We start from the raw sequence: 17,170 nt of genomic DNA, 5'->3' as shown, positions 1-17,170 counted from the left end.
TGCCTCAGCCACTTCCTCTGGCAGCTTCATACTGACCACCCTCTGGGTGAAAATGTTGTCTCTCAGGTTCCACGTAAATCATAATACATTGATAATTGTCCAACCTGAGTTTTTAAATCTCCACCTTTGAATCTCACATCTTTCGCTAAAGTATTAATTCTTACAACTGAACAGTTCCAATGGTGAAGCCATTATACAAGTGAAAATTAGACTGTTGATGTTTAAAAAACCAATCAACCACAGTGAACAATACAGAAGAACTTGAAGCTATGCTATTCAGACATCCACTAAGGTGGTACTTCATTGAGAATTAGTATTCAGAAGCAAGACCTGTACTACCATGTTCCAACTCTCAATGACATTTTCGAATAGTACCTAGCAACATACGGGCCACAGGACTTGGTGTGACCATTGGAAATATTTTCATTTATATGAGTCGTTCTCAAACTGGTTTTAATTCAATTTAAATACTAAGATTTGAACACAATAAATGATTAATAATCCAGTCCAAAAACTATTATAATACTTTGCCATTTTAATTCTTTGGTTGTGACACAATTTTGCAACTGGTGGACATGTTTCTTTGCCAAGTGTTTTAACTAATGTGGAGAGGCAGAAAATTTTAATCCTTGGAACAGACCTACTTTATCAATTACCTTCCTCTGTATCTTCTAAGTATGCTGACATCAGTTTATTGCTAGTGACCTGCAATATAAATGAAAAAAAAGGTTAAGACAAGAAACAATACTTTCCTTGGTCTCAATATAATTTTCAAAGGATGCCATACACAAAGCAAACAGCTTTCCTGATGTTGGCAAGTACCAGTTCCACTGAAACGGCATACTTAACCTCAAGTGACATTTTAAAGGCTAGTTTTATTTGTTGGGGCGGGGTGGAGATACGTCTCTAGTAGAGGAGGTGCAAGGCGCTCCTTTCTTCCGCTAGCCTGCAGGTCACCCTTGAGCAAGGTGTAGCACCTGCTTTCACTACCCCCCCCCCCACCCCATCAGGATCATATGAAGCCATGGGAGCAGATGGTGGATGGTCATATGAGTAATTGGTGTGAATCACAAGTCCTGGTTCTGCAACCACAGACACAAGGCAGGCAATCTCAGAAGAGTATTGTTAATTGCTGGGGTCAACCATCTTGCAAAAGACAATGCCCAGAAGAAGGCAATGGCAAACCATCTCTGTAGAATTTGCCAAGAACAATCACGGTCATAGACCACGATTGCCCACGTTACCTGACACGGCACATAATGATGATGATTTATTTGTCACATGTATATCAAAACATAGTGAAATGTGTGGTTTGGCTAAATCCGTGGCTGAGTAAAGCTACTGCAGTGGAAGGTGCTAAAAGATTGATATTCTTGAGAGCTACAGTTCACATTTCCAAAAAAAAGCTTGTCAGGAATGACTATATTCAACCACAAAGGAACAAAATCTACATGGATCCTTACAATTAAACAGAAAATGGAACCAGACAGAGCCCCATGGTGAATTAGAAGAGCTGGTAATGTGCAGGAATAACAACCAGAGACTGGTAAATGAGAAAAATGAATTTGAATCCCACAAGAGCCAGAGGAATTTACATTCAACTAATTAACCAATCAGGCAAGCTTGTCTCATAAAAAATTCATCTGAATCACTGGCATGAAGGAAAGCTACCAACACTTTCTTGGTTTGCCCTATGTTCAGTGTTGGCAGCACAATGGCATTGCAGGGCTAACAACTGCAGAATCCGGATTCCATTCCATTCTCTGGTGCTGTCTGCATGGCAGTTGTAAGCTCTTCACGTGAACTTTTCCAGTTTCCTTCCACATTCCAACAACTTGGGGGTTGGGAATGAGATGACTCCTGTAATTTCTGTTAGTATAGTGGTAAGAAACGGAAGAACTTGGAGGGAGGCTGCGGTGGGGGTGGAGAATGGAATGCTTGTTAACGGGCATGAGAAATAATGGATTGAAGTGGAATAAATGTGCAGTGGGATAGCCCTGGAATTCAATGTGGACTCCACGTGCCTTCTGTGTCAAAAGGAAATATCATAAACAAGATCAAGATCAATTCTGCTGAAAGGCCATTAATCTCTCCATACAGATGCAGCTTGGCAAGTATATCCAATATTTCCTGTTTCGATTTTGGATTTACAGAACATATTATTTTGCTTTTGTATCAATCACATGATAATGATTGATAAAAAGAGATGCCTAAGAGACCACAGACTTGACTGCATGCAATAAAGCATCGAAGAGCACCTTTGGGAACGTTAAATTGATGGAGATGGGAGGAAAGGTTAAGCTTATGATTAATCCACTACTTGTAAAGATACATATTTCAATAATTGCTGTTAAATGTGTAGTGTCCTCAGTGATAAGTAATGAATCTTCAATGATTCTACAAACACAATAGCACACTACCAGAACAAAAGTTAACCACATCACCCAACAGCCATGCAGAAAGGGTGTGATAGAATGAGTTATGGACACTTTGTTAACTCTTAAAAGATTACTCACCTCCATTTCTGAAAGTAGTACTTTGAGCCTGGTTACATCTTTCGTTATCAAACCATTCTAGAGAAAACATTCAAGAGGATGCAACAGTTTAGTATTAAATGCTCAAAAATTCGACTCTTCTTCAAGGACCTATCCAAGTTCTGACCATTCACTCAGTGAGTGTACCATGCCATCACTTTTCCGATGTAATGTCCTCTACAATCACAAGCTACAATATATCCTAACTGCTACTGTTGTGCTCAATTAAAAATTATAGGAATAAAAGATAAATGCAAGATCGAACATGAAACAACAGACTGAACAAATTGTTATGCTCATTCTTAATTTGGCACATTCTGATAGTTCAAATTTAAATTCAAAGTACATTTATTATCGAAGAATGTATAAACTATACTGCCTTGAGATTCGTTTGCTTACAGGCAGCCTCAAAGCAAGAAACCCAAAAGAACCCAATTTTAAAAATATAAAGACGAACCCCCAATGTGCAGTGAAAGAGAAGAAAAAAACCAAATCATGCCAACAATAGAAGCAAGCAACATTATGAACCAAATTGAGTTGTGTACTTTTTTTAAATCTAAAACTGAACTATTTTCTGTTGTTTTTTTTTTGAAGAGTTCTATAAAAAGTCCCAAATTATATGTTAAGGTGCTTGTCCACCAAACCAAAAGTAAAGACATTTGTGGCTTCATCATACTTTATTCATTATATGTCATCAATCAACCTACTACTTAAGCATCATATCTCATTGGAATGTCTGAACTTCATAACTCCCTTGATACTGTGGACGCTTGCACATGCCTTATGCTGTTAACATTTGCCACAACACTGCAGATGGTCAAACTCATGAAATACAGCAAGTAATCACCGTGTAAAATAATTTGATTGCATAGCACTAAGTATCACTGTCTGCCTGCACTCAAAGCTGAGCAGTAAATCAACAGTTGAAATGCACTGAACAAGGCGTTCATTCCCGACAACTTTAACAGGGTGTCTCGTAACATCTTATATAAGCCTATATTTAGCAACAAAGGTATAGCTTAATCAGGCTATTTGACCATTCATTGACAATAGGCTGATCCAGTGCCACCTGCCTACGTTTGACCGGTTTCTCTCTTGCTGCTGCAGGAGGAAGATGCAGGTTTGATCTCCTCAGTGTGGTTTGTGACTGTGGGACTTTTTTTTGGGGTACTCTGCGGTTCATGTTCCACATGTTTCTGGTTACTCTTATTTTGCTATTAGTGAGATTTGATCGAGGCGCTTCAGTACAGAAGCGGCTCTGTAATGGAGGCCTGCAGTCATTGACACAATGCTAAAGTGAACAGACTCGGGGACTCTGCGGATTGATGTTTAATATTCTTTGTGTTATTTGCTCGCTTTTGCTGTTTGTATGATTTCTTCCTTCACACATAAAGATTTTAGTGATTCCTTTAAATGGGTTCCGTGGTCTGTCTTTGTTTCGTAGCTGTCTGAGGGAGGACAAATCTCAGAGTTGTATACTGTATACATTCTTTTATAATAAATATACTTTGAGACGTCTTTTTGACAGAGCTCTTTATTCTTGGTGGAAAAACAGGAACTAACAGCAATGTGTTTGTTCCTCTACATGTACGATGACAGTACAATGGTATTAGTAGAAACTTCAGCAAATGTCAAGGCCTTTGAACAGAAAATCCTCCAAAAAGTAGTGGAAACAGCCCAATCCATCCCAGTAAACTCCTCCCCACTATGGAGCACATCTACACAGAGCACTGTCGTAGGAAAGCATCATCCATCAAGGACCCCACCACCCAGGCCATGCTGTCTTCTCGTTTCTGCCATCAGGAGCCTCAGGACCAACATCACCAGGTTCAGAAACAATTATTACCCCTCAACCATCAGGCTCTTGAACCAGAGGGAATAACTTCATTCAATTTCACTTGCACAATCACTGAACTGTTCCCATAACCTATGGACTCACTTTCAAGGACACTTCATCTCATGTTCTCTATTTATTGTTTATTATTTATTTATTATTCTTTTCCCCCTTTTGTATTTGTAGTTTGTTGTGTGCAATAGGGATCAATGTGAAAGGTGAGGGGAGTAAAAGTATTACTTTAAATGAATTAAAAGTATTATATATGAATGCACGGAGTACAAGAAATAAAGTGGATGAGCTTGAGGCTCAGTTTGAAATTGGCACATATGATGTTGTGGGAATAACAGAGACATGGCTGCAAGAGGACCAGGGCTGGGAAATGAATATTCAGGCATATACATCCTATCGAAAGGAGGGACAGGTTGGCAGAGCGGGTAGGGTGGCTCTGTTGGTGAGGAATGAAATTCAGTCACTTGAGGGGGGGGGGGGGGGACATAGAATCAGGAAATGTAGAGTCAGTGTGGATAGAACTATGAAACTGTAAGGGCAAAAAGACCCTAATGGGAGTTATCTACAGGCCCCAAACAATAGCCTGGATATAAGGTGCAAGTTAAATCAAGAGTTAAAATTGGCATGTCACAAAGGTAATACTACGGTTATTATGGGGGATTTCAACATGCAGGTAGACTCAGAAAATCAGGTTGGTACTGGACCCCAAGAAAGGGAGTTTGTGGAATGCCTCAGAGATGGATTCTTAGAGCAGTTTATATTACAGCCTACCAGGGAGAAGGCAATTCTGGATTTAGTGTTGTGTAATGAGCCAGATTTGATAACGGAACTCGAGGTAAAAGAGCCATTAGGAGGTAGTGACCATAATATGATAAATTTTAATCTACAATTTGAGAGGGAGAAGGGAAAATCAGTATTACAGTTGAACAAAGGGGACTATGGACACATGAGGGAAGAGCTGGCCAAAGTTGACTGGAAAGATACCCTAGCAGGGATGACAGTGGAACCACAATGGCAGATATTTCTGGGAATAATACAGAAGGTGCAGGATCAGTTCATTTCAAAGAGGAAGAAAGGTTCTAAGGGGAGTAAGGGGCGACCGTGGATGACAAGGGAAGTCATGGACAGTATAAAAATAAAAGGGAGGAAGTATAACATAGCAAGGGTGAGTGGGAAACCAGAGGATTGGGAGACTTTTAAGGAGCAACAGGAGATAACTAAAAAGGCAATACAGGGGTAAAAGATGAGGTACGAAGGTAAGCTAGCCAAGAATATGGAGGAGGATAGTAAAAGCTTCTTTAGGTATGTGAAGAGGAAAAAATTAGTTAAGACCAAAGTTGGGCCCTTGAAGGCAGAAACGGGTGAAATTATGATGGGGAACAAGGAAATGGCAGACGAGCTGAACAGGTACTTTGGATCTGTCTTCACTAGGGAAGACACAAACAATCTCCCAGATGTAATAGTGGCCAGAGGACCTAGGGTAATGGAGGAACTGCAAGAAATTCGCATTAGGCAGAAAATAGTGTTGGGTAAACTGATGGGACTGAAGGCTGATAAATCCCCAGGGCCTGATGGTCTGCATCCCAGCGTACTTAAGGAGGTGGCTCTAGAAATCGTGGACACATTGGTAATCATTTTCCAATGTTCTATAGATTCAGGATCAGCTCCTGCAGATTGGAGGGTAGCTAATGTTATCCCACTTTTTAAGAAAGGAGGGAGAGAGAAAACAGGCAATTATAGACCAGTTAGTCTGACATCAGTGGTGGGGAAGATGCTGGAATCAATTATAAAAGATGAAATAGCGGCACATTTGGATAGCAATAGCAGGATAGGTCCAAGTCAGCATGGATTTACGAAGGGGAAATCATACTTGACTAATCTTCTGGAATTATTTGAGGATCTAACTATGAAAATGGATATGGGAAAGCCAGTGGATGTAGTGTACCTGGACTTCCAGAACGCCTTTGATAAGGTCCCACATAGGAGGTTAGTGGGCAAAATTAGAGCACATGGTATTGCGGGTAGGGTACTGACATGGATAGAAAATTGGTTGGCAGACAGGAAACAAAGAGTAGGGATTAACGGGTCCTTTTCAGAATGGCAGGCAGTGACTAGTGGGGTACCCCAAGGCTCGGTGCTGGGACCGCAGCTATTTACAATATACATTAATGATTTAGATGAAGGGATTAAAAAGTAACATTAGCAAATTTGCAGATGACACAAAACTGAGTGACAGTGTGAAATGTGAGAAGGATGTTATGAGAATGAAGGGTGGACAGGTTGGGTGAGTGGGCAGATGCAGTTTAATGAGGATAAATGTGAGGTCATCCACTTTGGTGGCAAGAGCAGGAAGGCAGATTACTGTCTGAATGGTATCAAGTTAGGAAAAGGGGAAGTATAATGAAATCTGGGTGTCCTTGCTCATCAGTCACTGAAAGTAAGCATACAGGTACAGCAGGTAGTGAAGAAAGCTAATGGCGTGCTGGCCTTCATAACAAGGGGAGTTGAGTATAGGAGCAAAGAAGTCCTTCTGCAGTTGTACAAGGCCCTGGTGAGACCCCACCTGAAGTATTGTGTGCAGTTTTGGTCTCCAAATTTGAGGAGGGATATTCTTGCTATGGAGGGAGTGCAGCGTAGGTTCACTGGGTTAATTCTCGGGATGGCGGGAATGTCATATGTTGAAAGATTGGAGCGACTGGGCTTGTATACACTGGAATTTAGAAGGATGAGAGGGGATCTGATTGAAACATATAAGATTATTAAGTGATTGGACGCGCTAGAGGCAGGAAACATGTTCCCGATGTTGGGGGAGTCCAGAACCAGAGGCCACAGTTTAAGAATAAGGGGTAGACCATTTAGAACGGAGTTGAGGAAGAACTTTTTCACACAGAGGGTTGTGGATCTGTGGAATGCTCTGCCTCAGAAGGCAGTGGAGGCCAATTCTCTGGATTCTTTCAAGAAAGAGTTAGATAGAGCTCTTAAAGATAGCGGAGTCAAGGGTTATGGGGAGAAGGCAGGAACAGGGTACTGATTGTGGATGATCAGCCATGATCACAGTGAATGGCGGTGCTGGCTCGAAGGGCCGAATGCCCTACTCCTGCACCTATCGTCTATCGTCTTTTGCAAATTGGTTGCTTGGCTGTCCCGCGGAGTGCAGTCTTTCACTGATGCCATCGTGTTTCTTGGATTTACTGTGTATGCCTACAAGAAAATGAAACTCAGGCCTGTATATAATGACATATGTTCTTTGATAATAAGTTTACTTTAAATTTTGAATGTGAACCATGGGATAGAAATCTTGGAGGCTGCCAAGTTCTGATTGCAAATAGTAAGACCCATGAAATATAATTAACTTTCTTTTTGAAGGTGATTAGATTGAGTGAATACTGCAAAATATTTCACCAGTGTGACGTAATAGTATTCAGTGTGACAGAAGGGTACTAAATTCCCTTCAGCTACCAGTCTCCTGAACCAGTGTGAATAACTTCACTCGCCTCAACAGTCAACTGATTCCACAACCTATGGACCCACTTTCAAGGACTCTACAACTCATGTTCTCAATATTAATTATTACTAATTTATTTATTATTGTCATTATTAATATATTTACAGAGTTTGTCATCTTTTGTATATTGGCTGTTTGTCTTTTTTTGTGCGTAGTTTTTAATTGATTCTATTATATTTCTTTGTAACTACAAGACTGCCTGCAAGAAAATAAGTCTTTGGATAGTATATGGAGACATATACAAACGTTTGTACATTCTTCGATAATAAATTTACTTTGAGCTTTGAACTAGTGCGATGAAACGGGATGGGACAGCCTCCTGCTGAACATAAACTCTAGCAAGGACTACAGGCAAACAATCACTTACAACTGTGTCATTCCAGTCCTGGTCAGTATAAACTCATCTCATCTTATACTACCACTCGAAAAAATTTTATACCATGATCTTATGTAATAACCATCATCAGTGGCATTATCTGTAGGGCATTATCTATACCCAAATAGTAGTGAGAATGAGTACTTTGTTCCCATAACATAGCCAAATAAGAGAGAATGCAAGAGAAGACTATGCTGGAGTGAGATGGAGAGTGGCAGAAAGTTTAAGAGAATCATAAACACCAGCATGCTTATGCTGGACTAGCTGGTATGCTCCTGCACAGAAAACTCTAAATATAATTATGGTCAGGCAATAATCAAGAAAGGAAGAGTCATGTAATAACATTTGAAACATTTTTTATTCTCTCAAGTGTGAACTCAGTTGATCACACTTTCAAAAACTGGCAACCCAACTGATTATTTTGTGTATGACACCTGCAGCAGGGTGAAGAGCATATTGCTCAGTGATAACTATTTTAGCCACTACCTACTACACGCTTTCATTCAGATGTATCAAATCTCACCACAAAATTAATCCTTCACAAAAATTCTAACGAATTCTGTATTCGTGTCATTTCCAGTTCATTGATGATAAACAATAGAATTAGGATTTGCAATAATGGGATGGGCTCTCACAATTCAGATGGGGGCTGTTACATACAAATATGTACTTCTCTGAAATCTTTCCTGAAAACTGCATTGATTCATTTATTTTATTTATCACATGTACATTGAAATATATAGTGAAATGTGCCAATTGCGTTAACGACCAACATAAGGGTGTGTTGGGGCAGCCTGCAAGTGGAAGCAGAATAGGTTCAGGCAACCTGTTTAATCTTATTTTTCCCTAAATGACCCCAAAGGCCAAGTCCTCTAATTTGATTAGATAACAGTTCCAATGGCCAGGCTGTTTTCTAACAGGTGGTTTCTAGTAGTTGGCTAAGTCACACTAATATATGTGGGTATGCACTAGAAGTAACTCACTGGGTTTGATAGGGTAATGGGCAAATAAGCCTGCAGAAAGGGGCTGAAGACAACCTTGTATTTCAATAGTTTCAAGAGAACTTCAAATACAAGTTGAAATATGTCACATTACCTGGCACTCCACCACAACTGTAATGAATGACAACAGGAGCAGTTAATGGGGAAAATTAGTAGATTGCTTGTCAGTTCTCTTAAAATAGAAAAATAGATTTGAGTAACACACAAAGGATGTTGGTGGAATTCAGCAGGTCAGGCACCATCTATGGAAAGAAAAAGAGTTGACGTTTCAGGCTGAGACCCTTCATCAGGAATTCCTCCAACATTCTGTGTGTGTTGCTCCGGGTTTCCAGCAAGTGCAGAATCTCTTGCATTTAAAATAGATTTGAGAATGACTAGAAGGGTTGCAACTCTGCCATCTCCTGGGTTGCTGTATGCTATTATTGGACGAATGGCCAACACTTGAGACTGTGAAGGAAAGTGCCTGCAGGCCACAAAAACTCCACCACTGACTTAAAAAGTATATGCCAGGCTTGAGCACAATCTCTGCCTCTTTTATGTGAGCCTAACCTCAGTATTATACATGATGTATCCTCCTTACACTTGTGGACCTAGCTGAAAAATCTTGGAAGCCATTTAGAAAATTTGAAATTATAAACTACAAGTTTAACCAAATAATTTAAGTCACTTCAAACCACTCACACAAACTTCCCAGTGGCTAGCTCAAATGTAAGGTAAGGCCCAGAAATTACAGCACAGTGCGAGGTAAAAAAAAAAACAAAATATATAACTACTAAGGGCACCTCATCATTTTACTACCATTTAGTTAGAACAGTATCGATATAAGAAATTACTGCTAAGTTATGGAGGGGGAAATAAAAATCATAATACACAACCTACCAAAGATTCCCCCATCAAGGATTTTGATAAAATGCTGGACACTGCTTGTAACTTGCCCTCCACGTACATGCAGCGAAACACTGCTTGCAGTGTGCCGTCTCCCTTGGCCAGTCCCTCTGACAACACTGTAGACACAGAAATATAAACCTTTCTTTACTTCACAGACTTTATTCCCAAAAGTCTGTCAACAGAAATTATTAACTAAGAACCCAGGAGATCAGTTATTATATTTCTCTGCAGAACTCTTTCCTGGTGCCCTTCATAGAAGTTGGGTCTGTTGATCAGCAAAGATATGCAGGGATATTGGAACAAAAAGCTGAGAAATCAGCAGCACATGACTTGGATGAAGTGTGAAAGAGGCAATCAGGTACAGGGCGATGCAAGTGGAGTAGAACAACAGAACTTGCAATGCTGCTTTCTGCAAAAGGCAGCCATTTCCTCTAGAGTAACATGCACAGTTATGACCATAAAAATCATACAAAATAGGTCATTAGTCAAGATATGTCACTGGCAAAGAGCAATGATCATTTCAGTAATTAGGGTTTTACGTGACAAATTACATTCAAGTTATCATAAAATATGGATTCAAAATCAAAGTGACATAAAAATCCATGATAATATAATTCAATATCTGGTCTAGTGACACTAAATGGCCAACTAGTCTTCCTGCTTTGGGTTTATTTGCTTCTAAATAACAAGACTTCAGAATGATGGACTGAAAATATCCAAGATCATAAGGGAGTTAAAAAACAATGAATCGATTTGGTCAATAAAATGAAAATGACAGCAACAAAAAATAAATTGGTTTCACCTCAAGTCTACTAAAGTTGCAAAATCAATATGAAACAAAGCGTTAAAATAGCTAACAAAAATACGATGAGGAAAATGGAATGAGTTTTGACAGAAAGATAAGATGGAAGGATACTGTTAAAAGACAAGCATTGTCATTGGCATGTGAAATATTTCAGTCAATTGCTCTTTAGTTTTTAAAATTCCATGAAAGAGTTAAAACTACATCTTAACTGTGTCAAGAGAAAACAAGAAACTGCTTAAAGATTTTAATTATTGGAAGGACTTTACTTACTCACAACTAGGCTGTACAGTATTGTGCAAAAGTCTTAGGCACATATAAAAAAAATTCTGTAAAGCAAAGATGCTTTCAAAAATAATGAAATGAAAAGTTTCTAAATATCAGAACATTTACGAGAATTTAGAATTTAATTAAATCTTACATCCATCCCACGTGAAGGTGTAAAAATCTTTGCGTTATGACTCCGTTGCAATGTACAGACATATGAATTTAAAAGTCTAATGGCTTGTAGAAAGAAAGCTGCCCCGTAGCCTGTTGGTCCTGGCTTTAATGCTGCAGTAGTGTTTGCAAGACGAAAGCAGCTGAAATAGTTTATGGTTGGGGTGACTGGTGTACCCGCTGTGTATCAGTAAACTATAAAGATCAGTAAAGAGTGAAACCTAAACCAAATCAATATCTAGCACAACCATCCCTTGCCTCTTAAACTGCATCAATTCTCTTAGGTTCACTTTCGTAAAGTTCTTAAAGAAAATTGGACGCTATGTTGTTCCAAGCATCTTGGAGAACTTGCCACAGTTCTTCTGCAGACTTCAGCTGTGTCATTTGCTTCTGTCTCTCCAAGTAATCCCAGGTAGCCTCGAACATGTCAGGATCAGGGCTCTGTGGAGAACACATCATTTGTTGCAGAACTCCTTGTTCTTCTTTTCACTGAAAGTAGTTCTTTATGACGTAGGCCATGTGTTAGGGGTCTTTGTCCTGTTGCAGAATGAAACTGGGACAGATCAGACTCCTCCCTGATGGTACTGCATGACAGATAAGAATCTGCTTGTACCTCTCAACATAGAGGATTCCATTAATTCTGACCAGATCACCAACTCCATTTGCAGAAATGCAGCCCCCACCCTGCAGAGAACCTCTGCCACGTTTTACTGTTGGCTGCAGACACTCAGCCAAGTAACACACATCAAAGTTGCTGGTGAACGCAGCAGGCCAGGCAGCATCTCTAGGAAAAGGTACGGTCGACGTTTCGGGCCGAGCTCCTTCCTCAGGACTAACTGAAAGAAGAGATAGTAAGAGATTTGAAAGTGAGAGGGGGAGGGGGAGATCCAAAATGATAGGAGAAGACAGGAGGGGGAGGGATGGAGCCAAGAGCTAGACAGTTGATTGGAGAGGATCATTGGACAGGAGGCCCAGGGAGAAAGAAAAGGGGGAGGGGGAAAGCCCAGAGTATGTGCAAGGGGTATAGTGAGAGGGACAGAGGGAGAAAAAGGAGAGAGAGAAAAAGAATGTGTGTATATAAATAAATAAATAATGGATGGGGTATGAGGGGGAGGTGGGGCATTAGCAGAAGTTAGAGAAGTCAATGTTCATGCCATCAGGTTGGAGGCTACCCAGACGGAATATAAGGTGTTGTTCCTCCAACCTGAGTGTGGCTTCATCTTGACAGTAGAGGAGGCCGTGGACAGACATATCAGAATGGGAATGGGACGTGGAATTAAAATGTGTGACCAAGTAGTGCTGTCCAACTCTTCCACAGACAAACTGCCTCCTGCTTGAGCCAAAAATTGCAAATTTTGACTCATCTGTCCATAGTACTTGCTGCCATTGTTCAGCACCCCAGCCTGTCTGTTCCCGTGCCTAGGCAAGTCTCTTGGCTTCGTTTCCGTTTCCTAGGAATGGCTTTTTGGACTGTAGAGGTGTACTTGGATTCCAGTGGTTTTGGTGAATTCAAAGCTGACAGCAGTACTGGACTTCTTCCGATTTAGAAAGGGCATCATTTTGAGTATCTCTCATCTGCTGCAGTCTGTTTTCATAGCCAACCACTGAGTTTCTAGCCCTCAACCTTGCATGTTTCTTTGTGTTTCTTCAGAGGAGCTTGGACAGCACATCTTTAAATTCCTGTCTGTTGCGAAGTTTCTGCTTTGGAGAGACCTTGCTGATGCAGGATGACCACCTTGTGTCTTGCTCACCCTTGCCGTGGTGTAAGAGTTGATGATTCGAATGTTAAACTGTCACATCTGCTGTGCCAACGCTTTTTAATTTGGTTGTCCATTGCCCAGTTTGATTCCTTCTAAACCCATTTCTGCTCCAGTTAATCAGCTTAGTTCATTCAATTCATTATGCCATTGATCATTAGCATCCTGTTGGTTATCTTTGTTTAATCAGACACTAGTCTATACACCTACAAAGTAATCAAGTTTTTATTTGTAAAATGGTGTATTATTTAATATGTTACTTTCTTGAATGAAATACAAAAACTTCTCTAACATTTAATTTTTGGAAAATGAGTGGAAATCTAAAATTTCCTATTTTTACTGACATACTAATGCAGAAGATTAAAAATAAACATTTAAAACAAAACTTATATAAAATGCTAGAGTGCCTAATACTTTTGCACAGAACATCAGCAGAGAATTCTTATACGTGCTAACATAACATTGAAAACCATCACTAATCCGATGTAGTGAGAGAACAGACTGCAGTTCATCCAAAAGCTTAGAGAACAGTATGGTTATAAGAGGACCAGTGGAGGGGAACAGGAATTAAAAGGTAAACACTGGAGATGTGGTGAGTTGGTGGGGGGAGTAAAAACAGCATGAAATGAAAGGGAACACAGAAAAATGGTAAAGTGGGAATGGGGTGCTCAAAAGGGTTGGTATGGGGAAGCAAGGTTAAAAAAAGAAAACGAGGGAACACAAATTGGTAAAATAACAGGGCCTTAGACATAGGTGAAAAGAGAGCAAGCGATGGAAGAAATGAGAACAAGTGGAATTATGATCTTCAATTTAGGGGGTGATTAATTTCATGGGAAGTTGCTATAATTCTCATACTTGCAAAATAGCCAATGAGCAAGGCACCAATGGTCCCACAATCACAGCGTTAAAAATGGATTTTAAAAAAAAGAATCCCTTTTCACAAAAAAGCAGCCTAACTTTAACAGCAATCACAAACCTATCAAACAAATATCTTTCAGCATTAACATTTAAAGAGATAAATTCCAGACAATTATGGAGGATTAATTTGGCCAGAAATAAGTACTAAAAAAACTATGAAGTTCAGCAAATACTGTGCACAAAATAGATATCCATTGGGGTTGACTGATACCGAATATATAGTGATTAGTTGACAATTCAATAGTGCATAAAATATCTTTGAGCCCCACCAAAAATACAATTCTACTTCATTATTTATGTAAGAATGATTGCAGAACATACCAATTTTACAGTCTTCATCAGCCTGGTCATAGTTTTTCTGCAAAAAAGAACAAATAAAGTTACCTTTAGCATTGGTGTTTGATACTCTGATTCAACCATTACCAATTATACTTCAGTAAATCCCAGGTTCAGCAAATACACTCGATAAAATTCTCATTAAGTGATTTTGGTGCATGTGTCAATTTAATATTTCGTACTCTACTCCAAAAAAAATACTGCGAGAAGAATTCAACAGGTCAAGCAGCATCTGTGGGGTGGGGGGGTGTCATCAATGTTTCAAGTCAAAACTTCACCATCAGGAATGATGCAGGATCTGGACTCAAACATCAACAATTCTTTACAACTCTATCCCCCCTCTACCCATATAAATGCTGCACAACCCACTGAGAGCCTTCAGCAGGTAGTTTACTTTTCCAGATTCCGGCTTCTGCAGTCTCCTGTATCCCCATCATTTGCCCATGGCATGAATTTAATACAATTTATTTTCTATTTTTTTCTGTTTCTTCCCTATTTCATGGAATTCCAGACAAATTTTCCAGTGACTTTGCTTACAATCATGACAAAGCAGTTTGAATTTACCACCTGGTGCAGGTCTTAAAATAGTTGGAAAAGCTGTTTCAAGTTTCTACATAGTCTGTTCAATTACTGGCCCTAACATATAAATAGATACGATGAAACTTTTACTCAGAAGTACTTGAAATGCTACCTCGTGTTACTAGAGGCTTCACTGGTGATATTAGTTGCTGATACATAACTTTTAAGTTTTTGCTTGGCCAATAGCAACAATTAACACGCCATTTGAATTAATTTTTTGTTAATAAAATAAGGGAAAAGGAAAGGTATGTCATATCCGGAGTTTCTCCAGTTAGCAGACGATTTCCCTCCACGCCTCTCTGAGGTAGTGGGGAACCGCGTACGAGGCAAGTTACAGCAGTGGTTTGCCATTGCCTTCTGCCGGGTGAGTTTCCAAAGAGATCACCAGCTCGTAACCCAACACAGATGGAAAGCGTGCAGGGGAGTCAGCTGGATTTGAACTCGGGACCTTTCATCCCGAAGTCCGACACTGGGTAGGAGCTCCAGAAATTATCCTTCACAAATCTAGCAAGTTTACCACCATCTGCATGACCCTCACTGTCAAAGACGGCAACAGTACACAGCTTAAATCTCACACACTTACTCTGCCTTTCAATAAATAAGAACTTGTCTTCACAGCAGCAACTACATAAGTTTGAGGTGATGAACTGCAAATCCATTATGCATGTTGTATCCACAAATTTCCAGACACTTCACTGTCTCATGCAAGGACAGGGACTGCATAGAGTGTTCTTGGCTTTGGAAACATACCACAGATCTGAACCCAGAGTGCTGAAATGGCCCAGTGACAATTTCATCACATAAGCAAGATGAAGTACTGAACCAAATCAACATACACTCAGTGGCCACTTTATTAGGTACACCTATTTGTTAATGCAAATATCTTATTAGTCAACCATGTGGCAACAACTCAATGCATAAAAGCATGCAGACATGGTCAAGAGGGTCAGTTGTTATTCAGACCAAATCAGAATGGGGAAGAAATGTGATCCAAGTGACTTTAATCATGGAATGATTGTTGGTGCCAGAATGATTTTGGTTTGAGTATCTCAGAAACTGCTGCTCTCCTGGCATTTTCACTTACAACCGTCTCGAGAGTTTACAGAGATTGGTGCAGAAAGAAAAATAAAAACAATCCAGTGAGCAGCACTTGTCTTCATAGCAGCCAAATACAAGTTTGAGGTGATGAAACACAAAACCATTTTGCATGAATTTCCAGTCAGTCCACTGTCTCATGTAAGGACAGGAACTGCAAAAGGTCTTCTTGGCTTTGAAAACATTTCATGTATCTGCACATAGAACGCTGAAATGGCCCAGCAACAATTTAATCATGCAAGCAAGCTGAAAGTACTGAACCAAAGCAACATATTTTAGGCATCTGTGGTAGGTAGTTGGCAGGCCTACACTGCAGCGTAACTTGTTATCCGCCCAAGATGTTTGATTTACAAAATTAATTTTGAAAATGAAACAATGAGTACTCCAGTAGATTTGATCCATGCACATCTGACACAAACATTTTCTAAGGTTTAAAACACTGGCTGGAGTGACATTTTAAGTGAATGAAAAATAAATAGCCAAAAGTAATTTCTAATTTAACATGCAACTTACTTTAGGGGTCTTTCTGTCAAATCAAAGAATCACAAGAGGCCATTCAGCCGAAAGCATCAATTCCACTCAATGTGAGTGCAAACAGCAAAGCCTTCGCATGCCTTTTCCCACAGCCCTGAAAATTCTTTCCTTCAGAACTCTATAATTGAATTTGCCTCCACAGCCAGCCAGACAATGTATTCCAGATGCTGATCACACATGGTTTAAAAATTATTTCATTGTGAGTTATAGGGGCAGGTTGAAGAGCCTAGGACTTTATTCCTTCGAACACATACACTGAAAGATGATCTTTCAGAGGTGCACATAAAATCATGATGGGCTGAATGCATAGAGTTCCCAGGGTTGAGAATTTGAGAACTAGAAAGCATAGGTTTAAGAGCAGAGGGGAATGATGCAATAGGAACTCGAAAAGTAACTATCCTTTTTACACAAAGTATGGTATTTATGCTGCCAGAGAAAGTGGTTTAAGCAGGAACAATAACAATTCTTAAAAGACAAGCAGACAGGTAGATGGATTGGAAAAGTTTAATGTTACCAGCCAAATACTGGCAATGGAATGATCTAAGATGGGGCATCTTGGTT

General features: G+C 39.8%; 1 protein-coding gene across 7 annotated transcripts in view; it reads right to left on the bottom strand.

Annotated features, from left to right (window-relative positions):
- Positions 1-17,170, bottom strand: part of helz (helicase with zinc finger) — a 343,256-nt gene that overhangs the window by 249,451 nt on the left and 76,635 nt on the right. For 6 of the 7 annotated variants that reach the window (XM_072242661.1, XM_072242664.1, XM_072242665.1 and 3 more), the window contains exons 3-6: positions 14,387-14,423; positions 10,142-10,266; positions 2,517-2,573; positions 657-705 (exon numbers count right to left, since the gene is read on the bottom strand). In XM_072242661.1, coding sequence (XP_072098762.1) covers positions 657-705; positions 2,517-2,573; positions 10,142-10,266; positions 14,387-14,423 — 268 coding nt within the window. The remainder of the gene's footprint in view (positions 1-656; positions 706-2,516; positions 2,574-10,141; positions 10,267-14,386; positions 14,424-17,170) is intronic. The other variant, XM_072242667.1, reaches the window with a different exon arrangement.

Source organism: Mobula birostris, chromosome 24, assembly GCF_030028105.1.
Source record: "Mobula birostris isolate sMobBir1 chromosome 24, sMobBir1.hap1, whole genome shotgun sequence".
In the NCBI taxonomy this organism is placed as follows: Eukaryota; Metazoa; Chordata; class Chondrichthyes; order Myliobatiformes; family Myliobatidae; genus Mobula; species Mobula birostris.
This window is presented reverse-complemented; position numbering and strand designations above follow the sequence as displayed.